The 25,858-nt window shown below is 46.1% G+C and overlaps 1 protein-coding gene across 31 annotated transcripts in view; it reads left to right on the forward strand.

The window, feature by feature from the left end:
- The first annotated feature begins 439 nt into the window (after positions 1-439).
- The window catches only part of CADPS (calcium dependent secretion activator), a 359,086-nt gene continuing 333,667 nt past the window's right edge, over positions 440-25,858 (forward strand). For 9 of the 31 annotated variants that reach the window (XM_039482397.1, XM_039482400.1, XM_039482406.1 and 6 more), the window contains exon 1: positions 441-1,102. In XM_039482397.1, the coding sequence (XP_039338331.1) occupies positions 722-1,102 (381 nt within the window). In that variant the 5' untranslated portion in view covers positions 441-721. Of the gene's footprint in view, positions 1,103-25,858 lie in introns of all 31 variants that reach the window. The other 22 variants (XM_039482416.1, XM_039482420.1, XM_039482413.1 and 19 more) reach the window with 6 other exon arrangements.

Genomic DNA, 25,858 nt, shown 5'->3' on the forward strand with positions numbered 1-25,858 from the left:
CCCCCTCCTCTGCCAATCCCCATCTGCCTCTCCCGCCCCATCCACCCCCCTCCTCTGCCAGCCCCCTTCGGCCCCCTCCATCTCCCTCCAACCCCCATCTGCCCCTCCCTCCTCTGCCAGCCCCCTTCTGCCCCTCCCCCCGGCCGGGGCACGCGGAGGGCACGGGGCCCCGGGCAGCAGCCGCCCTTGGCTCACGGGCACGTGCGCAGGGGGAGGGGCGGGCGCGCGGGGCGGGGGGAAGCGGCCTGGGCATGCGCGGGAGGGAGCGCGCGGCGGTGGCTGCCCCGCCCCCTGCCTCCCGCCGCGCCGCTCCAGCACCCTGGTCAGCGCCCGGGCTAGCGCGCGGCGGCGGCTGAGCAGCGCCGGGCAGGGCAGGGTTAACCCGGCGCGGCCTACGTCATCGCCCCGCCCCGCCCCGCCCCGCCGGGGAAGATGCTGCCTTCGCTCCGCGCTGCGGCGACAGCTGGCAGCAGCCGGGCACCGTCCTGCCGCTGAGCCCCGCGCGCTCCGGGTGCCAGGGGGCTGCGCTGCGAAGCCCCCCCCCGCCCCGGCGAGCTGCGGCGCGTGCGAGCGAGCGAGCCCCGAGCCCGACCCCGAGCGCGGCGCGTGCGAGCGAGCGAGCCAGCCCCGGGGCTGCGGGCGCTCCATGCCCCCGGGCGCTCGCTGATCCCCGCCCCGCCGCTCGCCCCGCAGCCCGGCCCGGCCGGGCCCCGCCGCCGGCATGTTGGACCCGTCGTCCAGCGAGGAGGAGTCGGAGGAGCTGGCGGAGGAGGAGAGCAGCAAGGAGGTGCTGGCCCCGGCCCCCGCCGGCGCTCGCCTCTCGCCCAGCCGCACCAGCGAGGGCGCCGGGCCGGGGGCCGGGCTGCAGCCCGGGGGCCGGCCCGGCGGCGGCGGGGCGGGCGGCGGCGGCGGCGGCAGCGCCCGGCCTTCCAGCCCCAGCCCGTCGGTGGTGAGCGAGACGGAGAAGGACGAGCTCGAGCGGCTGCAGAAGGAGGAGGAGGAGCGGAAGCGGCGGCTGCAGCTCTACGTCTTCGTGATGCGCTGCATCGCCTACCCCTTCAACGCCAAGCAGCCCACCGACATGGCCCGCCGGCAGCAGAAGGTACCTAGGGGCCGGGGGCGCCCCCGGGGCTGGGCAGCGGTGTCCGGCCGGCCGGCAGCCGCGGGGCGAAGGGCCGAGCTGGGGGCAGCAGGGAGGCGGGGAACGGGGGCTGTGCCCCTGCTGGAAACAGCCGCAGGGGGCTCCCCTGGCCCGGGGTCAGGGAGTGGGGAGGGGGCTGGGCTCACGCTGCCTTCCCCTGCTCTGGAGGCAGCCCCAGCGCCCACCCACATTGCAGCCAGGCCAAGGCAGGGAGGGAGGGTGGAAAGAGGCAGCGGGGAAAACAGGAATGGAGACAGGGAAAGTGAAGGAGCCTTGGGTACCACGAGCCCATCTTAGCCCCCCCCCCTTGCTGCCCCTGCTGCCCCAGTGGTGGTGACATTGGAAATGGACCAAGTCTGCTTCCAGTCAGAGGGCCCATGTACCCACCCGCCTGCCTTTTCCCTTTGCCACATGTAACCGCCGATATTGCCAGCGCCCCCTCAGCTTTTTAAACACAGTCATAATATTGCTAGTAATAATGAGAGAGAGGGACCCAGGCAGTGATCCCATTCCCTTGCACCCCTCTGTCTTTCTCCCTAGCCTTCCTGTCCCAAGGGGATTCAGGTGTGCCCGTCTCAGGGAAGCAGCCCAGCCATTGATCTAAGAGAGAGCTAAGCAAAGGTTACTTTGCCCCAGTTGCTTACAGTGCTTGTACTGCTGTGAGCTCCAGTTATTGCATCAAAGCTTTTGTGTCCCTGCTGGAGGAGTCCCAGCCCTCTCAGCGCAGCTTTGATGTCTAACAATAACAAACCATGCTCCACATCAGATTCGGCTCACTTGTTTTCCTTTCAAAACACTCATTAAAAACTGCCCCACTGATGATTTTTGCATAATTCCTTGACCGATTATTGCACCTGTGGAGTTGGGTTTTGAAAAACGTCACTGGCCATCACCCTGATGGAAATGATCAAACGCATAAAAATGCCTGTATTTAAATAACATTAAGGCCCACAAAAGTTCTGATAAATTTAAGAGCAATTGAAATGCATTGGTTGCGTAGATATGTATGTTACATTGCAAAGGAAATATTTACCCTGTGGCCAGTCAAGTTGTTGGGAGAATATAAACTTACAAATGTTTTTTAAACACGGGTTTAATTTATCCACTCATAATAAAGATGTTTTCTTCAGACGCATTGCACTCCAATGTACATTCAGATACATATGAATCTTTGCAAAGATGCATCTGAAGATTAGATACTCTGTTTATGCAGTGTCCAGATTGTAAAGTTTGGAATTTTGGCCATTAAAAGATTTTTTTTCTCCCACACACCCACACCCTAAAACATACAGGAGATTTGACTGTACTGTTAAATATTTGCTTGTTAAATTTATATTTTACCTAATTCAAAGTGGTGTTTGAGCTACATGCTACATGTAACTATGTTCAAAAAAATTAACATAAATGTATGTTTGCACTGTCATTGTATTTTTATATATATGCACACACATGCTCTCGCTCTTTACTTCTCTGTTGTAAAGCACTTCAGAATCAAACTATAAACTTATATTCTTAGTTTCAGCCTGTAGTAAATGTTTATGGACAAGTTACAAATATGTTACTAATTACCAACTGAAGAATATATGAAAATAGAGCTTTACAATGGAAGTGTTGACACAACATTAACTATACCTTTGTGAATGCGTCACAGCCGTCACTACAATACAGCAGTATATAGCATTTCCAGACAAAAGAATAGGAAAGAACACCTCATCTGGAGTCTAAATCAGGAGGTACAATACTGCAGTGAATTAAAAGAAGTGTTATTGACTCTTACAGTTATGGTGGATTTATCTGCTAGTTCTCCGTCTGTCAGATTACAGACCAATACAGCAATTTGGGTTTTGGAGGGCAGTTAATTCCCACAGGCACAGAATGCATTTCAGTCAAATGCAGCTGACTTTCTTCCTGAAGCAGTCTGAGTAGAGAGATAATGGGACATGACTATCTGGAATGTCTGCCTGCTTTTTTCCCCCCTGTTATTTAATTAAGTTTATTGGTGCTGTAGTTTTGGACCTGATTCTGTTTTGCGTTTACAAAGCATCAGTATAAACCAGCAAGATTTCAGGACATACTGAGTAAACAACATTGATTCAGTCCGGTCACACCACAAAGCTGCTATTAGTCATTGGTACATGAGGAGGTAGAAATGAATATCTGTACCACAAATCATCTGAAGGCAATATAGAGCAATCTGATGTTGATGCAACATTGAATGGCCCCATGCTTTGTTGGTTGAATGAAATATGGTGATGATGATATAGCTAGATTTTTATATTATTTTTTATTGCAACTCTTCTATTAGGCTGTGGACATATATTTAGTTTTGCCATTCTGTTTGTTTCCTTTGGAACTTCTCCACATTAGGGGGGAAAAAAGGTGCAGAATGTAATGTAATCTCTAGTTTTTGTGTAGCTGCAAAAGGAAAAATTGGATTTCAGTTAAAGGTGAATTGCTAATAGAAATTAGCTTTCCATAGGAACCTAAAATATTTTGGTGATCTGAAAATTAATGTAGAGCAGGGGATAAATCCTATTACATGAAAAAAATACAGCACTAACAAGAAAAGGAGAAAGGAAGGTAGGAAAAAAACCAAAACGGGAAAAAAGCCTATAGAGGCAGCACAGGTAAAACAAATAAGTGGAAGTAGTGCGGGGGGGCGGGGGGGGGATGATAAAGTGGAAAACAGAAAAGGGGATCGGGAAGTTAAAACAGGACTACAGAAGAAAGTGAATCACTTTCTGTCAAGAAGAAGAATGTGAGAAAACATATTGGGCCTATTTATGTAAGTAGTAAAACAACTGTCAAAATAAATGAGTTGCAGTGCATTTAAAAATAATCTCCTATCCCATAATAAGAGTTTGGGAAACTGAAGAATCTCTATTGTTTTCCTTGACTGTATGAGTTCACTTTCAAGAATAGTTACATTCTGTTTTTCTACTGTATATTCCTCAGATGTGTTGTCTCAGAGATTCCATGGGATGGAGGCTAGACTCTCAGCTCAGGCAAAAAAAATCCCATTGACTTCAATGCAAGGATTGCCTGAGCAAGGCGTTAATGACTGGACCACAGGTGAACATAGGTGCTGGATCTAGGGGTGCTGCTGCACCCCCGGCTTGAAGTGGTTTCCATCTTAAACAGGGTTTACAGTTTGGTTCAGTGGTTCTCGGCACCCCTACTATAAAAATTATCCCAGCCCCCCCTGCATGCGGACTGTTGTTATCCTGACAGATTGTTGTAGAAAAGGGAAGGTGGCATTTTGGGTGTTTTTTCTGTCTCACTTGGCTATGGTGTATCATTAGCGAGAGAACACAGTGTGGAGCAAGTTGGACTCATTCCCTGTCTGGCCAGGCAGGGTTGGATGTTTGTCACAATAATGTTGCTGGATTTAACAGTCTTTCTGGAAACTTTATATTCATTCATGTGTTTATTTAGAAGGACTTTTGAGGTCCTGACTCAAAAATATGTGCCTCGAGACAAACTGGGATATCCCCAAATACATTTTCTTTCCTAGAAGAAAAATGATTTATTGTTTGTTTCAAATTCTTGTTGGATCGGTTTCCCTATTTTACAGGAGATTGATCCACCACTTTCTTTTTTACGTGTAATTTGCATTTTACCCCTTAAAAAGTTTGACATCTGGAAAGGAGTTGACCAGATTTTACAAAATAATATGTTTTTAAGCAGCAAGACTCCTCTCCTCTCCTCCAGTATTGATCAGAGTTTAGAGTAAATGGAATTAGTCCAACCCTCTCCACCTTTTCTCAGAAGCATGCAGCAGGGCAGGCAGGAACTGTGTCACACTAGGATGAGCAGGAGTGTTAGTATAAGGAAGAGGTTTGCTGAAAGGGTAATAAGGGAAGGGTTTGCTTCATTACACGCACAGAGGGCCCTGGTGATTTCATTGGAGTGGGTTAGAGAACAAAGGAAATTAAATATTTCATCCTGCAAGAACTTCGTCGGCTCTTGGCTTGATGAATGCAGACAGGAAAGTGCTGCGTTACTAAGGGACTGCCTCCCACTTTAGATAAATTCTGTACATCTTATAGAACTTATATATATATATATATATAGAAACCCTAATGAGTCTGATCCCGCAGTCCTCACTCAGGCAATGGCAGTTCCATTGGACTGCATTCTGCTAGATCAGGCATGATATTTACGCAGCTGCAGTTGTGATGATTGAACAGTGTTATGGCAGCAGGGAACCACTAAGTCAGAAATACTTATGCCCTTGGGATGCAGTCCTGAAGTGACAGGATTATCGAAGGTGCTGTGTAACCTCCCTGGGTCGGGCCCTTCATTGCCAGTGAAAACAGGGGGTTAGAACATATTTCTGGTGGGCTGGATGGAGCCATTAGGCCAGTGCAGTGCACACTGTACCCTGCATGTTCCCCAGGATAGGCCAGGAGGAACTGTGCATGGGGGTGGGGGAAGATTACTTTGCCACAGCCCTGTTCAAGGCACAACCCGCTCCTCTTCTTCCACCCACTCAGCTCTGCAGGGGCTGCGACTTGCTTTTGGCGGGTGTGAGGCACAGAGCCCCTGCTCTCCCCCACTGTTTCTAGAGTACAAGCCATTTAAATTGGAGCAACATAAAACTCAGGATGTGCCACGTTGTATGGGGTCTATTCAGACTGCCTGGGCTGCTTGCCACCTCCTTCAGTTATTTGTTTACTGCTACCTTAGAAATAAAAGGGAAAAAAAAGAGGTAAATTGATTTAATGACTTTCAGACAAGTTGTAAACTCAAGGTCCTGTGTATGCTGTGTGGACATTAAAGATCCCAGGTACTTTTCTGAAGAGTTGGGATTTCCTACCCCCGCCCCAAAATCAATTCTCTCACCACCAATGTGCAGGTATGTGTTATATAATGCCTGGCTGCCATCCTCCACCCCAGAGGTGGCCACATTACAGTAGTGTGGTATCTGTACGCTGTAGTTGCTATTTATGTAGCACCATGGATGTGCATAGTGATCTATACATAGAAAATGTAAGTTGTGAATTGTTTTGGGGTCCTTCGAGATGAAAGGAACTACATAAATATAAGATACTGTCATATTGGCAAGGTAATTATATGCAGTTATGGTAAATTATAATGTATAGCAAAGCAAAGAATCTCGTGGGAATGTATGAATGCACAGCCTTAGATGACGGTGCAATGCACAGACAGTATAGCAAGTGTTCCCTGTTTATGCTGTAGTCAGAATTCCTCTTGGAGTTTGAAATCGAGTGTATTTATCTAATGCTGCCCCCGTGGGATACTATTTTCAAATCACTGATTCTTGATCAGTTTCAGGGACACGGAAAGGTGTGTTTATCAATATATTCAGACATAGATTAACTTCTTTATCCTTTCATTTATTTGCTACATATGGCCTTCACATTAGTAGATACAGATATCTGTGGTTGAAAATAAAATGTGAATAAGATTTACAGTTCATGTTCTAGAGGGTATTTATATTTCTTAGCGGCTTGCCTCAGACTTTTTTGCCTTTAGCTCTCATTTGATTGTTGGGAGAAGAGTTAAGCATGGCCTTTCCCTGCACCCAGTTGAGCGTAAATCATATAAATCCCTTGCCGAGGCCCATGAAGGGTAGGGGAGTCAGATGGCATATATCAATTTAGGAGGGATTTGTTTGCGGCTTCAGTCCAGGCTGTTGCTTTTTTCCTATGCAACCCCTGACCTCTTGCCCCCTTCTTTCAGAATAGCTGTGTTCCCTGGCACATGTTTGTAGCCAGCTGGGGACACTTTTGATAAGATGCTAGCTAACACTTCCCTCCGAGACCGAGAGCACCACCTCCATGACACCTTGAAATCCAAACCCAAAATACATGAGGTTAAATGGGAGACACCGCATAGCTCAGATCATTCATTTGAACAAGCATAAGGGAAGTGAAAGATGGATGGATGTTGTCAGGGTTATCAATGCCACATGCTCTGTATTTTATTTAGAAAGCAGCAATGTGAAGGACTCTTTAGTTTGTTCTAAAATGTAATGAATCAATTAGGCGAGACATTAAAATTAATGAATATGTTAACAGTGGTATTAAACAGATGCCTGTGTTTTTATGCAGTGTAGGTGAACAGGCAAAAGGGAAATATCTAGCGATGTTGTCATTTCATAACAGAGTATAATACTGCAGTGAAAAAACAGAGGGCTTGATTCAGATTACTGTGAATTACTCGCTTCAGTAGAGCTACTCTGGATTGGTATCGGTGCAGTTATGTGATGATGTAAGGTATTGTTCTGGCCCCCATTCAACACAGCACCTAAGCATCAGCTTAAGAAGCAGCACTTACCGATTTGTTGACTAAGGATGGGTTTATGCCCATGCTTAAAGTTAAGTATGTGCGTAAGGTGAATCAGGGCCTGTAAGGCCAGTTAAAATACATTTTAAATATCAACTTCTGTTTTTCATGCATAAATTCAGACGGCTATAATAACTGAGAAAATAACAAAGCTAGTGCAGTGTCTGGAGTAACTAAATATTTCGTGGATCTCCCAGACAGCATTGTAGATCCTGCGAGAAAAGCCTTCCACCGTTCGTTCGTGAATAGGCTTACTGTAGACACCGATATATTGTGCTTCTTGGACTGAGCCATTAGTAAGGGATGCCGTGAAGCTGCCCTGCACCAGCAGCAGCCTTTGGATGGAATTGTGACTTGGTGTCGGATTCTTCCTGTCTCTCCACTCTTGCTCTGGGGATGGAAGTAGTGTACTGCAGCTCTTGAAAGGAGCTGCCTACTTCCCTTCATGCCCCTGTCAGCTCCGCTGGCCAGCTGCCATCAGCAATCCCTTAGAGTCTGAAGATGATTGTCTTCCATAGAATGAGAGCCAGTTATTGCTGGTGGATCCACAGGTGGCGAACGAGACTGATCCGGGATCCACAGATCTTGTCACAGTTGGGGCAGACATTGCCCCGTGGAAGGAGCAGATGTGAATGGTTGAGTTGGGCTGCAGCACGTTCGTTTCTTTCCAATTTCTCTGTTTCCTGTTTGTCTTTGTTGGATCTTGAAATACTGGGATCCCTGCACAAGGTCCTTTTCCATTTTGGTCGGTTGAGGGCTTAGGTTTCCCATGAGTTAACATCAATATTGCACTTCTTTATGTTGGCTTTGAGGGTATCTTTGAAGCTGGCCAGCATGTGGGAGGTGAAGCCAGTGGGGTTTCGTCCACTTCCTATCTGGTCTTTGACCTCTTTGATCCCTGGGAGGAGCATCTACACCATAGCTCCGGTGTTCTGCAAGGAAATGTGTCCAAGATTCAGATGACGCTGACATGGCCATGCAGGGGGATGACAGGGAGCCCTTATGCTTCAGTGCAGCTGTGTTAGAGGTATTCACAGTCTAGTTCATCATGATAACTCACACGATTAAGGCTGCAGGACTGGTCTTTAGATTGGTGTCTAGTATTCTGCTGAAGAAAACCTTGGACGACTACTCTCAGGGTCTGTCTTTGCTGCAGAGTTCACTCAGGTGGTGAGCAACCAGATTAGCCTAGCCTGGTTGTGAGTGTCCACACTGCAAAGCTGCTCTTGCGTTACTGCGTCTACCCTTGTGCTGTACTCACCTTGTGTAGTGCTAGGACTTCTGGGGTCGTATCCTGTGGTTCTTAGCACTGCAATAAACTGAGATGCTCTCTGTGTCTTTCCCAGTGAATTGTGGGAGGAGTTGCCTATCCTTCTGTTCTGGGCACACGAAGGGAATTGTGGAAAGACATTGGATAACTAGTAGCACTGAAGTGATTTAGCCTGTGTCCTCACTGTAGAGTGGGCAGATGACCGGCCCGAGTGAAAGCAGTATGGGAGCTTTAACTTGTACCCCAGGCCAACCTGATTGTAAATGCCTGGGTTAGAGGCAGCATCTGAATCAGAGCCCAGACTAACTCTGCACTGAAGACAAGCTGTCAATATGAAGAAGAATCACTGCTTGGAATGTGTTTACATGGGAGAGGAAATACAGTATGTTTGCAATCTGGAATTTGTGCAGAGTGGGAAAAAAGAATATGAATACTGAATGCAAAGTAGTACCTGGAATACACAAAGAATCAATAGTTTCACTTAAAAACGCCTGTAATTTATTTTGCTGGCACCTTGTCTTAATTTAATTTGAGGGTATATTAAATATTTGTCTGTCTTAGGCTTTTCTTACACTTTGTAGATTAATCTCTTCTTAATAATTTAATAAATACCTTGTAAACCTGTTATTCATTTGACTGTTGGAGATTTGTGGGTTGCTGATCAGTGGTCCAAGACTATTGCCAGCATCTCTGTGAATTATTAATTGAATATGTGTGGAATCTCTCAGCTCAGAGACCTTACTTAACTAACAGTTGTGGGGACTCTCTGGATGATTCAGTTTAGTTAGGTGGTTAAGTCTACCTTTAAAAATACTATTTATAGTCTTGCTATGCATAGTCTAGACACACTCCCTAAAGCAGTTTGCCTATGCTGAACTATGAATGACTATTTTATTCCAGCAGACAGTGGTCTGCAGTAATTTACCTGTATAGTATTTGTGTTTATATTTGATGCAGTCTTACTTGTTTATAGGTTATGTCAAAATATAATTACTGTGTTAGCATTAAAAGCATTTAGTAGCAGAAACATCAGCCATCAGAATCATGGTATTAGGATATTGTCACTGAAACCTTTCATTTGCGAGAGATGCTACAAAATTCTTGTTAAAGCACCCTCCATTTTTTGTTTTCTGAAAATGCCATTGTGACATTACCCAGGGCATAGGCGCTGACTCCGTGGGTGCTCCAGCCCTGAAGCACCCATAGAAAAAAAATAAGTGGGTGCTCAGCACCCATCAGCAGGCAGCTTCCCTCCCCCAAGCAGCTGCCAGTGGCCCCGCCGATCAACTCCTCCCCCTCCCTCTCAGCACCTCCCGCTATTTCACGGCGTGCAGGAGGCGCTGGGTGTGGGGGAGGAGCGGGGTTGGGGCGCACTCAGAGGAGGGGGTGGAGCTAGGTGGGAAGAGGCAGGGCAGTGGCAGAAAGAGGTGGGGTTGAGGCTTGAGGGAAGGGGGTGAGTGAGGGTGGGGCTGGGGGCAGAGCAGGGGGTTGAGCACCCCTGGGGTCCAGAGGAAGCCGGCGCCTGTGACCCAGGTTACAATCCGGACTGTTGAACAGCTTTGTCCCCTCATTTCTCCAACCGGGAGCGCCTTTTACACTGCTTCTATGTGAGAGGAACCACTCCTGATCTGTTCACACACAGCCTCTGGCATGTAACTCACCCCCAGCTCTGCTGCAGGAGTGTTATTGCCAGCCACTCTTGAGTTACAATGCAGAGTAACACCAACAAATTCCCAGTCCCAGAATTCCCCCAGAAATAAGAACGGCCATGCTGGCTCAGACCAAAGGTCTGTCTAGCCCAGTATCCTGTCTTCCAACAGTGGCCAATGCCAAGTGCCCCAGAGGGAGTGAACAGAACAGTAATCATCAAGTGATCCATCCCCTGTCGCCCATTCCCAGATTCTGGCAAACAGAGGCTAGACACACCATCCCTGTCCATCTTGGCTAATAGCATTGATGGACCTATCCTTCATTAATTTATGTAGTTCTTTTTTGAACCCTGTTATGGTCTTGGCCTTCACAACATCCTCTGGCATGGAGTTCCACAGGTTGACTGTGCATTGGGTGAAGAAATATTTCCCTTTGTTTGCTTTAAACCTGCTGCCTATGAATTTTATTTGATGACCCCTAGTTCTTGTGTTATGACAAGGAGTAAATAATATCTCCTTATTTACTTTCTTCACACCAGTCATGATTTTATAGACCTCTGTCATATCCCCCCGTAGTCATCTCTTTTCCAAGCTGAAAAGTCCCAGTCTTATTAATCTCTCCTTGTATGGAAGCTATTTCTTACCCCTCATCATTTTTGTTGCCCTTTTTGGTACCTTTTCCAATTGCAATATATCTTTGTTGAGATGGGGTGACCAGAGCTGCATGCAGTAGTCACGATATGGACATACCATGGATTTATATAGAGGCAATATGACGTTTTCTGTCTTATCTATCCCTTTCCTAGCTATCCTGTTGGCTTTTTTTACTTCTGCTGCACATTGAGTGGGTGTTTTCTGAGAACTATCCACAGTGACTCCAAGATCTCTTTCCTGAGTGATAACAGCTAATTTAGACCCCATCGTTTTGTATGTATAGCTGAGATTGTTTTCCAATGTGCATTACTTTGCATTTGTCAACACTGAATTTCATCTGCCATTTTGTTGCCCAGTCACCCAGTGACTCTTGTGCATCTTGTACTGCCCAGCCCTCTCCTGGACAACACAACCTCATATAAAGTCAGTCATATTATTAATAGAAAAGTATATGCACAAATCCTGTTATCTCAAATGGTGTTTCCCAGACACATCAATACAAGAACCCTGGTTTTGATAAAACAACAAAACAAGTTTATTAACTACAGAGAGGTAGATTTTAAGTGATTACGAGTAATGAGGCATAAAAGTCAGAATTGGTAACAAGAAAAGAAAAGTAAAACACAACTACAGTAAAAGCTTTGTTATCCGGCCCTATACCAACTGGAAAGCTCTATAAACGGGCATTTCTAATCTTCATAGAAAGTCCAGTTTGCAGTCTGGTGGTGCGGGGCTGGCAGGCTCCCTACCTGACTCTGTGTGGCTCCCCGGAAGTGGTGATCTGCCCCTGCTGCTCCTAGGCAGAGGCGCTGCTTCTGCCCACAGGCACCACCTCCACAGCTTCCATTGGCTGGGAACCACAGCCAATGGGAGCTGCAGGGGTGGTGCCTGCAGGCAGGGGCAGCACAGAGAGATGCCTAGCCGGGTCTCCTAGGAGCAGCAGGGACGGGTTGCCACTTGCGGGGAGCCACCCAAAGTAAGCGCCCCTGGGATCCAGCACCCTGAAACCCCTCCTGCACCCCAACCACCTGCCCTGAGCCCCCTCCCTCACCCAAACTCCCTCCCAGAGCCCATGCCCTGCATCCCCTCCTGCACCCAAACTCCCTCCCTCTTAGTTAACCAGAATTTTTCACTTACTGGCACCCCCCATTATCCCATTGTGCCAGATAAAAAAGCTTTTACATATCTAACTTAATAAGATAAGTGAATTCAAAGCAAAAGTCTCTCTGACCGCATGCTTCAGCAGATTTTCTGGCTGAATTCCTTTCAGACAGGATTCCTCCCTCAGTCCAAAACTGTTCCTTTGTTCCACAGGTGTTGTGACTAATGTGGGTAGAGAGAAAGGGATTTTGCCCACAAAACACTGTCTAGGAGTGAGATGTTATTATATTTTTCAAAATTAAGATTGCATAATATGGATACAATTTACTTACAAATTGCTGGAGAAAGGACATCACACAGTGTGGGTACCACTAGTTTGGACCAGTGGGTAAATCTTCTTTAACCCTCCATCAGAGAGTGGTAGCCAATCCAGATGCAGGATTGCTGGCCCCAGTTGCTGCCCTACTTGTTCTCCTGTGTCACCAGAAGGAACTGCAGCTGGTGCCTCTCTGTTAAGATGCCATCTCTCGTCCCAGGTCTCAGCAGAACCTGGACCAACATGGACAGAGTGAGGACCAAGAAGACCTCTTTCCAGAAGAAGGCAGGGAAGAAGGGCAGAAAATGCTTTTCTTGGGTCTCTCTGCTGTGTCCCTCAGTGAGTTCTGCACCTTGCGCACCCATTTCCACTGGAGCCTCATGCAAGAATGCCAGATCTGAGCAGAGCCATGGGTGCCTCTGAACCGGGTGACTGATCTTTGCTTTGGCAGCTCCCTGCAGATAGTGGAGGCCAGCTGAACAACTCCCAAGTCCTCCTGAATACTCCAGAGCTGCCCAGAGAGGGAGGCAAGTGGGACAATTTGCCCCGGGCCCTGCAGGGGCCCCCATGAGAGTTTTTTCAGAGCCCCTGGAGTGGGTTCCTTCACTCACTCTGGGGGTCCCAGAAAACACTCACGGGGCCCGAGCCCCCAGAGCTTCTTCCGCTCCGGGTCTTCAGCGGCAATTCGGTGGCGGGGGGTCCTTCCGCTCCGGGACCCGCCGCCGAAGACCCCAGGCCCCCTGAATCCTCTGGGCAGCCCTGGAATACTCAAGAACTTCAGGAGGACAAGGGGAGCTCATACAGTGACAAGCTGGAGGCGTCACCTTAACTATGTCCCCCTGCCCTCAAGTCTTTTCTTATCTGTGGTCCTCAGGCATTCCTAGTGCATCCATTGGACTGCAGCCGTGAGAGTGGCTCATTATTAAGACTAGAGAGAGATTTGATGGACACAAAAGAAGCTGTCAGTATATCTCTGTTATCCTCCGTGGCTCAACAGCGAGGCTTAAATACATAGATTCCAAGGCCAGAACTGTCATCATTTAGTCTGATCTCCTATATAACACTGGCCATAAGACTTCCCCAAAATAATTCTTGGAGGAGACCTTCTAGAAAAACATCCCATCATGATTTAAAAATTGTCAGCAATGGAGAATCCACTACGTCCCTTGGTAAATTGTTCAATGTTCTCCTCAGCTACCATGCTAAACTCCCTAACAAATTCACGTAGGCAGCCAGAACTCAGGGGCTGTTGTGCGTGGCCCTTTTGTGGTCTCAGTTGCAGATTACACCCCTCAGTACCCTGGGCCATCCTGGGCTGCACCAGCAAGACCTCTCTCTCTCTCTCTCTCTCTCTCTCTCTCAGGCAGAAGCCGTCTGCTGGTGTTATCTGGGAATGTGAAGCTGCCTGAGCTGTCTGGACTTCTGCTTAGCTAGTGTAAGGACTGCAGTCACCTGACTGGAATTCAGTGATTTAGACCAGCAATAGGGAATGAATGAATCCCAACGCGTTGTAAGAGGGATGATGGAGTCAGGAGTTTGCAGAAGAGAGGTGGAGCTGGGATGAGGGGAATTTTCATCTTCTCCTGAAATTTTGCCCTGTTTGGTGCCTAACTGCCTAAACAAGTTTTACGTTGTACTCTCCTGTGGCTTTGACTGGTCAAGGGAAGCCCTGTTGCACTTTTGTCTGCCACTTAGACAGTCAGGACATTTTTTACATTTCTGCTTTGTCTTACTATAAGAGAAGAGTGGGTTCCTGCTTCAACTGTCCTGTGACTCCTGTAGAGTGTTGTTATTCAGTGCTGTCAGTGTGCTTCACACTTTCCAAGAGACACAAGGAAACAATGCCTACCTTGTCCTGAGGCGCTTACGGTCTAAACAGATGTTCTGTTCAGAGAAGTTCTGTAGTGTCTTAGCCCATTTAGCCAACAGAAATGTGAAAAATGACTTTGTGTTACTCAGCGAGGCTTATAAGATGGCCTCTAATCACAGGCTTTGCTGCATCCTACCCCACTTCCCTCACCTCTATTAATGATTTCAGAATAATTATTTTCCTCCTTATCTTCTGGGTGATCTTACCTGGTCTCTTGCTAGCAGTGATAACTGTAATGAAACCTGCCTTTTAGTTCAGGGGGTTACATTCTTCTCCGCCTCGGAATGAATCTGAAGAAAGTAAAGCCAGACAATTAAATCAACTGAGCTATGACAATTTGCAGATGGAGCTATGATGCTGAGCATCTGCCCATACACTGTCCACTGACCAATGATCGCTCCAATGAACTGCAGTTTCTGCAAGGCTGAGCAACCTATTCTTCGAAAAATGTGGGTCTTGATCTTGCAAAGAGCTGGCTGTGGGCATGCAGACCCCTGCCCCAGTGCAGAGCATCCTTCAGTGAGGGTTTGCAATCAGAGTCCCATTAGAACATAAGAACGGCCATACTGGGTCAGACCAAAAGTCCATCCAGGCCAGTATCCCGTCTACCTGTTAGGTTCACTCCCACTGGGATACCTGGCATTGGCTGCTGTCGGTAATGATCAAATGATGTCTCTCCTGCTGTCCATCACCACCCTCTGACAAACAGAGGCTAGGGACACCATTACTAGGGGCCTTACCTAGCCCATTTTGGAGACTGGCTTAGTTGGTCAGAGAGCAGACTGAAAACAGCCTGCTAGGGAAGTGCTATGTGATAAGGCTGGACTTAGAATGACAAGCCTACTCATCCATCTTCATTTGTAAACTTTGTTTGTTCTAAATGGTTTTTGGAAAAATGTGCATATAAAAGGGGGTCGTAGTCATTGTGCCAGAGGCTTTTGCTGAGGACCCGCAAGCCAAATCCCATTAGGGATGGTCTAGACAGTATTTGGTCCTGCCATGAGGGCAGGGGACTGGACTCGATGACCTCTCGAGGTCCCTTCCAGTCCTAGAGTCTATGAATAAGCCACAACTCTAACTGGAGTCAGTGGCAGATGGGAATGCTCAGCGCCATTGAAAATTGGGTCCTGCTGGTAATTCATGGGACAGCTGCAGCCAGGGCAACAGCATTCTTCTGCACCCAGCCCCCGTCACGTGTCCCAGCCCTGTGTTGAAGGGACACCCCTGTAGGAGTAAGGTTCAGTGCTCATTCAGTCCTTGGCCTCTCTGCTAGTGTTGCCAACCAGGCTGCTAACTGCAATAGTGGACTCCTGTCCTATTAGTTTCATGTTTTTTGAGGATCTAGGCTTATGTCCTACGTCTATCACATGGTGGGTGCCACTAGAAACTGATGATAATCCTCGTCTTCCAATGCCCCATTTGTTTAGCGCGGTACCGAGCAACAGCCAGATGGTGATTTTCAGCTTTATCAACATAGGGCAGATTGGAACTGGTCAATTAGAAGCTGAAAGCTTTTGTGTACCTTTTAACAACATCTGTCCTTGTCCACCTGTTTTGCCGGCTTCTTGTGCAGCACCCTCTACATGGTGGGTCTTCACTGGCCTCATCTCTGAGGCCCCGACCCTTTTACATTTAAATTGCACTTATAGACCCACTTCTGCCATGCTGTCTGTCGTGAATGCTGCATATGGGTTTTAGCCCACGAAAGCTTATGCCTAAATAAATTTGTTAGTTTCTAAGGTGCCACAAGGACTCCTTGTTGTTTTTGCTGATACAGACTAACACGGCTCCCTCTCTGAAACTTGCCTTTTGTCGTTTCTTTCCCCCTAATCTCTGTCTGCTTGTCCAGGCATCACTCAGGTCTGAGCTCCTTTGAGCAGGACTTTGCCGGGTGTTTGAAAAGTCCCTACTATGAAGCGGGCACTAGAATGAATAAATAATAATATTCTCTGCATTGCTCAGTCCCACGAAACGTGGTACATGTGAAGCATGGTATGTTGGCCTTTGAAAAATATGATCCCTTGAAATAATGATTTTACGCCTCAACCACCAGAGCTTCATTTTTAAGTTGTTTAGGCTGAGGCCTACAATGCTGAGGCTTTGGTTATTGTATTTTTCACATGCAAAGGCGTGTGTGTGTGTGTGTGTGTGTGAGAGAGAGAGAGAGAGAGAGAGACAATGAAGATTCTGGCTGTCTGATGGAAATATTTCCATGTTTATGCAGAAGTACCCCCAAAGTGAATCGAATCGTTGTGTTCAGTGAGACAGTTTTCACACTGCTCTATTTATAGCATATGCAATTACTGTGAACACATCCCAGACCTCTAATTGCCTTTTTATTGCTGTTTAGCACTGTGTCAAAGGTATCTGAACACTCTTGCCTTGCTTTCTCATTAACCCTGTTTTTTCTGTGTTTCCACTGACTTTCCTCCTCCACTGCATCAAATTCAAGCTTTTCGTCCTTGCCTTCAGGGCCCTGCAGAACTCTGCCAGTCACTGCTTGTTCACCCATGTCCCTTGCACATCACTGGCCTGGGTGCCCTGTGTCCTACTAATGATGGCATCTTGATGCACCATTTGTACCTTCCTCCTGCACGCATGTCTGCACTTCCTTCCTTGCCCAGCCCTTATGCAGGAAGCACCCTTCCTATAACTGCTCTGCAAAACCACCGTCCAGTTCCTCCTGAAGTCCCACCCACGATGGGTACAAGCACCTAACTAGCTGATGATGGTAAAGCTCTGGGTTATTTGAGAGTGGTCTGATATCTTGTGGATGCCACTCCATAACTATCCCGATGTTAACAACTTCTGGTGAATAGCAGTATTTTGCTGGGAACTAATCCCATCCTGTTGACTTTAAAGTTAATGGGCTTTGAACATTGGCCACCACTTGTTGAACACTGGTTTTGGAAGAAAGGCCCCAGCCGCAGGCAGGCTTACGAGGCTGCAGCCAGGGTAGGAAGTGGTGGGACGTGCCTGCCCTGGCTGCAGCTCCACAAACTCCCTGTGCCTGGGGACTGCACAGGTAACAAGGGGCTAGGGTGTCACTGGGCATGCTACCTTGCAGTGCCATGGGCGCCCAGTGTCCCCACTCTACTGCCCACAGCCTCCCCTCCCCGTGGAAAGCCCTGGCATCTGCACTCTAACCCCCAGCTCCGCTGCTCTGCCCGCAGGCAGCTTTGCAGGGCTGTAGCCAGGGAAGGCATGTCCCAGGCTGCAGCCCCACAAACCTGCCTTCACCTTATTAGCAACTGCAGGATAATGGCAACTTTTTGCTGGCAACTGAGGGGTTGCAAATAAACGGAACCCACTACATATAAACAGGACAAGACCAATTGCCCCCAGACCACTTGCTTTGTGTGTTGTGCTCTTTTCCCCTGGCCTCCACCTGGCTGTCAGATTCTTTTGTCATTTAAAAGTGTAAGCTCTCTTCGGAGCAGGGATGATAGGCACTGAAATCCCACTGAGGATGTGGGCTAACTCTCCTCTCAGCTTTGTGTTTGTACGTCAGCTAGCACATTGTGGGTGCTATTGGAAGCAAATAATAATCCTCTCTTGGGTTTGGACACCTACAGCCTTTGAGAGTTTATAGTCCCTTTTTTTAATGGTTTTCTTTAAAATTTAGCCTTGTTGTTCGGCAGTTGTGTAGCATGAATTGTTTAAGTTAATTATCTCCCCAGGTTCTTGCTCTTTCAGTGTCATTCGGAATTTTACTGCCCTCCTCTTTTGCATTGAGTAACCCACCTAGCTCTGAATCATCGGCAAATGTAATCGTGTTGTTTTAAGTTTGTTCTTCCAGGTCAGCAATACATAAAATAAACCAAACCAGTCTTAATACTGGTCCAGGCACCTGGCTGTGTTTTGAAGTGCTTCCTAACCTTACATGCCCAAGGCACTCAGCCTTAATAGCATCTCTATTGACTATATCTATAAATTACCCACAGTTTGAGAGAGTTTCTGATACAGTGTCACATAAAACATTAATGTCCATAACATAGCCCCGTCAGCCTGATCACATTTATTAAGCATGATCTCACTGCTATGAATCCATGATGACTGTTCTTAGTTAAATCCAAGCCTTCAGCTTTCTCAAGGTCACCAGTTTAGAGGCAAGTGGAGTATACAGTGAATTCAACATTCCCATCCTCATGCAGTCACGGCTCAGCTGAAAGTTATTTAACAGTAAACGGACCCAGTCAAGACACTGTTTCTGTTGTGTCTCCCATTCAGTTGCCTATGAGCAGACTCAAGCCAGGGGCTGGGTTGATTAACTAGAAAGCAAATAGCTAAATCAGAAGAGTCATTGTGTAGGCTTCTTGCGATGTTTACTAGTTCCAATGGTTTCTTTTCCATAAGTGTGTGGGGCCCATTTCACTGCTGCATTGTATTACTCTAGCACAAAGCGAATGCAAAGACCAACTCAGAATGGGTAGCATTTTACATATGCTTTACACTAGTGTAAATGATTACACAGAGCATAGGGTGGGGAAGGATCAGACCCTTAAAGTTAATGCTGCAAATCAAGAGTAACTTTTTGTGACACTCAGTGAATTACAGTGATGTGATAACAGGGGGGTCAGTGGCTGGGATGCTGCTGTGGGTTTCAGTTGAGACTTCGGTTCAGTTCCCTGTTCTGCCAGTGTGACCAGGGCAATTCATTGAGCTTCTCTGTGCCTCTGTGAAATGGGATGATAAGATTCTTCTACCTCACGGGAGGGGTGTGAGGATAAATCTAGTGAGGATTGTGAGGGGCTCCGGTATTACAGCAGTGGGGCTGCACAGGTACCCAGGAGTGATAGAATCAGATCCAATAAATAGGAATATGTTGCAGAGTCTGTGTGTATCTGAACTAAACATCCCTGCATTGCCCCTTCTGTGACTTACTGTGTCCTCTGAGCAGCGTCTGCAGCTGCTGCCTCTTATTGTAAGACAGCTAATACAGCCTTGCATAATTCATTATTACAAGTTGTACACGCTTGATGATAAAGAGAGCTGATGTTTAATTTACACACAACCTCATGGTGTCTTGTGTAGGTCTTCAAATGTAGGCAAACAATAGCCATGGTAAAAGGAGGTGAAAGGAAAAGGTGTATTCCAAGTGGCACCGTGCTAGAGAATTGCAGTGAGCTGTGAAAGATTTGGGGACTCTGGTCTCCACTTACATACACTTCTTATCAAGCTCAGACAGGAGGTACTGCAGGATCATCTGGATGAAAGCTAATTTTAGAAACTCCGGTGAAATGCCATTATTCTGATGCATCAAGTATTATTTTGCATGTAAACACATGCTTTAAACTGAAACAATATCCCCCTCCTTCAATATCTCCCTCAAAGTCACTTTTTTGATACTGTTCTCAACAGTAACTCTGCCGCTGGCAACATAGATGGATATCACTAGAAATCCCCAGATTCCCTTCCAGAATGGGTGTATATTGTGGGGTACATATGGTGGTACTCATACTGTAGGGTTACGTGCTTGCCTGGTGGAATGGCTGTGGGGACAGTGGTCTCAAGATATTCTCCCACACTTTCTTCTCATCCTCAGAAGCCACTCTGTCCCTCCTATTCTGTGAGGTCAGCCCTCCCTATTTGTGATGGGGCCATGCCAGAGAACATCTGCTCTCTATGGTGGCATGAACCAGCCGTGATTTCCTGGTGGGAAACAGTGCTAAGCCAGTCAGCCTTATCTCACACAGGATCACGCTCCATGTTTGTGGCCTCCCACTCTGCCCTCCCTCCCCCTACCACAAGAAGTGGGCTGGAGGCCATGGCAACGTGGTTCTTGTGGGAGCCATATTTCCTGGGTGAGGTTGGATTCCAGAGAGGAACTGTACTTTTATTTTAAAAAAAAAAAAAAAAAAACAGAAAAAGAAGGAAAATCGGGTTAAAGCATTTGAAAGCCTTGCTTCATACCTGACATTTCATTTTAACGCCATCCCTCATTCCCTGTCTCCAGCTGGAGAGAGTCTTTAGTAGGACACACCCAATTGACAGTCTTTTAGATGGTATTACAGATGGGAAAAGAGAGGACGTTAGCTGAAGTGGGCTGGAGCGGTTGTTATTGGTGTGGAGTCGGATCCCATTTCCTAGAAGACAAAACAAGACCAACAAACTCAAAAGGGAGAGAAAAGAGCAGCAAAGACAGAGAATGCAGCTTCTGTCTCTGGTGCTGACTCTCCCTTGCAGCCTTGCTGCTGGAAAAACACAGGCCTACCACATAGTCCTAGCAGCTGCTCTGAGACCTGGCAAACTTGTACCAGCATCAGGCGGTTTAGGGCACTGTTTTTAGCTGCCTTTTTGGTTATAGGCTCACAGCAGTGTTTGGGAAAAAAAAGTCTTGGCCAACTAACGGCAGATTCTTATTAGACACAGAGCAAAAGGAAGGTGCGGGGGTTGGGGAGAGGAGAAGAAGAAATAAGGTAGGGAAGGAAAAGAATCATAGAATCTCAGGGTTGGAAGGGACCTCAGGAGGTATCTAGTCCAACTCCCTGCTCAAAGCAGGACCAAACCCAACTAAATCATCCCAGCAAGGGCTTTGTCAAGAACACATGGGCATGTGGGGAGACAGACTCACATCCCAGGTGATGTTTGGGGTTCAGCTGGAGGAAGTGGCAATGTCATTTGGCTTCCTCTGTCTGACCTGGTCCGGTCCGGTCAGCGACATCTCTCAGGATTGGGATGAAGAAGGTCTAGGGTCCCAGAAGACGGTGGGGGTGACCACTATGATGGTAAAGCTCACGCCTTCCCTTATTTCATATAGACAGCTTTTCCCCCCAAGTCTCTTCTTGAGCATCCCAAAAGAGTGATGGGTGGAATAGCCTGTCCCCTCATTATTTTGTCTACCAATGAGGCCTAATTTCTAACACACCAAGTTTGGTTTATTAGTTTTTGGTTCCACACCAGGTATGGTCTTAATGCAGTTCTTGAGTTCTATTAGTAAAGCCTTTTTGTTTAGGCTAACTTAGTCATTTTGTTTTTCACTTTTATTTTTACAAGCAATTTAATGTAACCGTCTAAGTTGGACTTTTGTTACCTTTTCCTGTTAACATTTATTGTTAGAGGTTATTGTGGCGCTTCATGAACTTTCATTTACTTTTTACAGGTGAGCTCACAGTGGGGGTAAATTTGTAGGCCCAATTGTTACAACAGGTAGCAAGTCGAGCCTCAAATAGTGAGTCCCATACAGTTCTCTGGTTTCACGGTGTTGTAGGGAAGAGCAAGAGTGACAATCAAATATCCTTTTACATCCCTTCCAACTATCCTGGGAGTGGGACCTGGCAGAACATTGTCTCTGGTATGATGCTAAATAAGAAGCATGAGCTTGCTTGAAGATTTGTCCACGGTTCTTCCATCATCCACATCCTTTTGCTCCATATCTCCAGCTGCTGTACAGTGGTGTGCAGGTGTTTGGCTTTTGCATGATTAAGACCCAATGTCTTGTCATCCTGTAGGCCACACTGAGTTGACGTTTGCAGGGATCACTGTTCCCTATTGAAAGAGTTGTTTCCAGTTACTGCTGCGTGACATGAGATGGCATGCCCAATTGCATGACAGCTGTGAAGATAATGTGCCACCACTGTCGGCGGAGGAAGCAGCCCCTGAATAGCCAACCCCATTTCGTTTTGGGGTTAAATCCTGGGAGTTGCTAGTGACAAACTCTCTCCTTGGATGTACTTACAAGTCAACACTCAGCACATTTTTTTCCCAGAGAGTGGCCTAGAGAATGACACGTTTGTTTTTTAGTGTAGTGCAATAGCAAGAAGGTAAAATACTGTTGTTGTTTTTATTGCTGTTCCTTTGTTTTCTTAAATGCTATGGAACAATTATTTACTCACAAAAGGAAGATCCAAAAACGAACTAAATACAAACCTTTGGGCCTAATTATCGGCTACTTGGCACCTTGTGCTGTCATTCAAATGTCCATGCCAAATGAGTGTGTGACTCAAGAAAGCACATAAACAGGTGCTTAAGTCCATCCTTCCTCAGGACAGCACTTGCTGTCCCGAATGGGGCTGCTTTCCTAAATCAGGGCCTGAGTGCTGAGTGTGTGTGAAGTGCTGTACGGGGCTAGATGAGATGCAGGGCCAAGGGGAATCGAGCCTGCTGATATTAGAAGTGCAGAAAGTGCAGTATTTAGTGGACAGACAGACTCCTCTCTCACATCCATTTTAAACTAGTGTCACTCCATTGTCTTCATTGTAATTGAGAGGCGAATCAGATCCCCGTTCTTTCTATCAGCCAGATTTATATGATTCAATGGCCAGCAAGAAGCAGATGGCTCACTGTGTCTGTGCCCTTTTAGTTTTATTACTGCAGGTCCGGGAGATAGTTTAAAGCTGCTCCAGTAGTTAGGCAAATCAGCTTAGTCTGTCTCGTGTTGTGATGTCAGGCGGTGCTTTTACATTTCAGATTAAGCAAATCATGATTTTTTCATCAGAAGCTAATGCTGAAAGATGACACTTTGACCTTTTTTTTTAAAAAACTGATTGTTTCACTCTGTATCTCTCTCCTTGCACTAACTGTAATAATATTTTTCTACCTGTGGCTTGGAAGAACAGATGTGCCTTTTGATTCAGATAGAATACTCCTTTTTTTTTTTAAAAAAAAAATCTGATTACTTGTAGTACAAAGCTTTGACCTGTAGCCAAGGTGAAATGTCGTATAAATATTTGTTTTGAGGGGGGAAAGGGGAGAGACACTTTTTTGAAGAAGATTAAGGCATGTCAGACTGCGGCTGCCATTTCAAGTAGACCCCAGAACACAAATCATTTAGACTTCTGTTTATTTCAAGGTGAGAGTAAAAAGGATTTAATCCACTTTGAGATAAATTGAAATCCTTATGTGCATTAATTATGTTTAGTCAGTTATGCTTGCTAAGTACTGGATAGTGTAAAGTTGAAATTGAATGAGAATATCCTCTAGTGATATTTTTGTCATGCACTAAAAGGTTTGCAGTCTACGTAGAATATTTGTTCACTCAAAGAACTGTAATGGAAATCATCAGTAGATGAAATAATGACTTTTAAAGCTGCAGATGTGATGGTAATTCTCCAACTTCTGATGTCCCTGATTGAGTGAGTTAGTTGTTTTTTGTATGGGATATTAATAGGTAAATAGTGCATGAGCCCCAAAAATGCAATTAACTTAGTGTTTGGGGCCCAATCAAAATCTCTTAGATGCGATCATCTAAACATATCTTCCAAGGCTTAAATCCACAGTCTTCCAGATTACAGTACATGTATTTATCTATAACATAGGCCTAAATGTACACACAGAGCAAAATTCCGCCCTTACTAATACCCTGTATTAGCTCACTGAAGTTAATTGGGTTGGATGGGAACAGAATATACCCACAGTATTTGTGTGCACGTGTGTTGTTTCCCTTTGAGTCACACATAAAAGTGTTTCTGCCAGTTTTAAAGTTTTCACTAGTTTAAAAGACATGTATTGGGGAATAACAGTAAAAACTTCAGACTGAGAGAAACTTTTAATCCCCAGTTCTGCAGTTGAATCCATGCACGTGTGATCTTGCCTGTGAGTGCAAGGATCTCTCCACGTGGGTCAACTTGCAGGATAGGATCTTGAGTATGCCAGTTACATGTGTACTTACAAACTATGGTGTGCCCACATACAAAAATATACAATGCATAACTATCAAATGTATTGACGTCAATGGGACTCAAGCACATGCTTAAATGCTGTCCAGAATCAGGGCCAACGTGAGCACACGTGGCATAGGCTGATTAGCTCTAACTTCAGTATATTCAGATTAAATCAACGTTCCTTAAATGGGAAAGATTTAAAAATCTGCTGCTCACCATCAGAGGAAGAATGAATACAATGAGTGCAATGTGTCAGAATGGACAAATTCTCAAAAGTGTTGAATGAACAAGATCAAGTCGGAGTGGGGGAGGAGAAGGCGAACTGCCACTTGTGTCTCTGAATAGATCCCCCTTATCCTCCTTATGCAACAGAGCTTGGAACCAAGACAGTTAAAGCACCTGGTTTACACAGCAGTGTGACATGTAATGAAATATGTTGTCCCCAAAAACGCAGGAAGTGCAGAAATGAACTGCCCCAGCGGAGCCTTGCAACTCACATGTTGTAAACTTAAAGGTTTTGTTTTCTTCTCTCAGTTTTAAAGGGCGAGTGGAAGAATTTTGGTGGTGGAAAACCTTTTAGTTATGTTGTTTTCCGTTTTGAGAGGTAAAAATAAAAGCAGTTAAAGATGTTAGAAAAGGCCAGGTAAGAGAGAGATCAGAATTCTACTCTATATACTGTATATAAAGCTTCAAAAGTACCTGGCCTTTCTCTACAGTGTAGATGTTGCTATTTTTTCTGCTTTCTCAACAAACCTAAATGAAATCAGATTAATGACCCCTCCCACAAAACAACATCTATTAAAACACTGTGTACAAGGTCACAGACATTCATGTAGCAAATCTGACTTGATTTGAAAAATGGCATGTCTGGGTTGATCTCTTGTAAGGCTTGTCAGTGGTGTTTATAGACTGGCAGTGTACTACCTTTGTACTGTAAGAGGCTGTTTGGTGCCATAACTACACACTGTAGGGTTGTGTGTTCTCTCTCTCTCTCTCTCATTTATTTTTTTTGACTTGCAGGCCAAAGTTTTGAAACGTGGATGACTAAGCTGTGCTTAGATACTGCGTTGAAGGGTTCTACGGAAAAGAAAAAAGAAAGAAAGTTAGGCAATGAAATCCATAGTTAGGCCTCTAAGGGCTGGTCTATGCACAAACTGATGCTGAAATAACTAAATTGGTTTTAATTCATCCCTTTACTCATTTCTGTGCAAGTCCACATGTGGCTGCTGTTATTTTGAAATAAAAGTGCCCTATTTTGGTTTTGCTTTTGTTGTTTGTCTCTTGCCCCTCCCCCCCCCATTTTCTTTTTACTGTGGCCTGGTTTCCAAAGGTGCGAGTAACACAGCGGTGTTGTGACTAGTGCCTTTTGCAATGCCAGAAAACCTGCCACCAGGTTGTGCTCCTTATGTCCCATGTGACCTTTATATTCTGCTTTCTAATGGATTGGGTGCCCAGTCCTGCTCCCATTGACTTTTGTAGCAGCAGGATCAGGTCCTTCTTGTCTTCTATTTTCCTTTCTGTCAACTCCGCATTGCAGACAGCTTCCTTGATGTCATTGGAGCGATGCCAGTTGACGCCAGCTAAGGATCTGGCCCTGAAATTTTAAATTACACCAGCAAATTGAGTTTGGTGATACTATGCTCTGGCTGTTACCATCTGCTACAGCTAATTGTGTTGTCAACACAGTGGTAAATTCTGCCTATAAATAGGAATGTAGAAGACAGAAGGGAAAATTCTGGCCCCATTGAAGTCAATGGCAATGTTCCCATTGACAGTGGGGAGGCCAGGATTTCAATTTACTGTGTAAGAGCCACCCTGTGTTCCTAGAAGACAGGGAGTAAAAGTGCACTTGGTGACTACTGGCTTCATTTGTGTGAAAGGTCACAATAAGGGAGCCTAAACTATTGCGGAGAAAAATGAGCAATCTCTGGAATGCTGACCTA

The sequence above is a fragment of the Mauremys reevesii genome, linkage group 7, assembly GCF_016161935.1.
Source record: "Mauremys reevesii isolate NIE-2019 linkage group 7, ASM1616193v1, whole genome shotgun sequence".
Taxonomy (NCBI): Eukaryota; Metazoa; Chordata; order Testudines; family Geoemydidae; genus Mauremys; species Mauremys reevesii.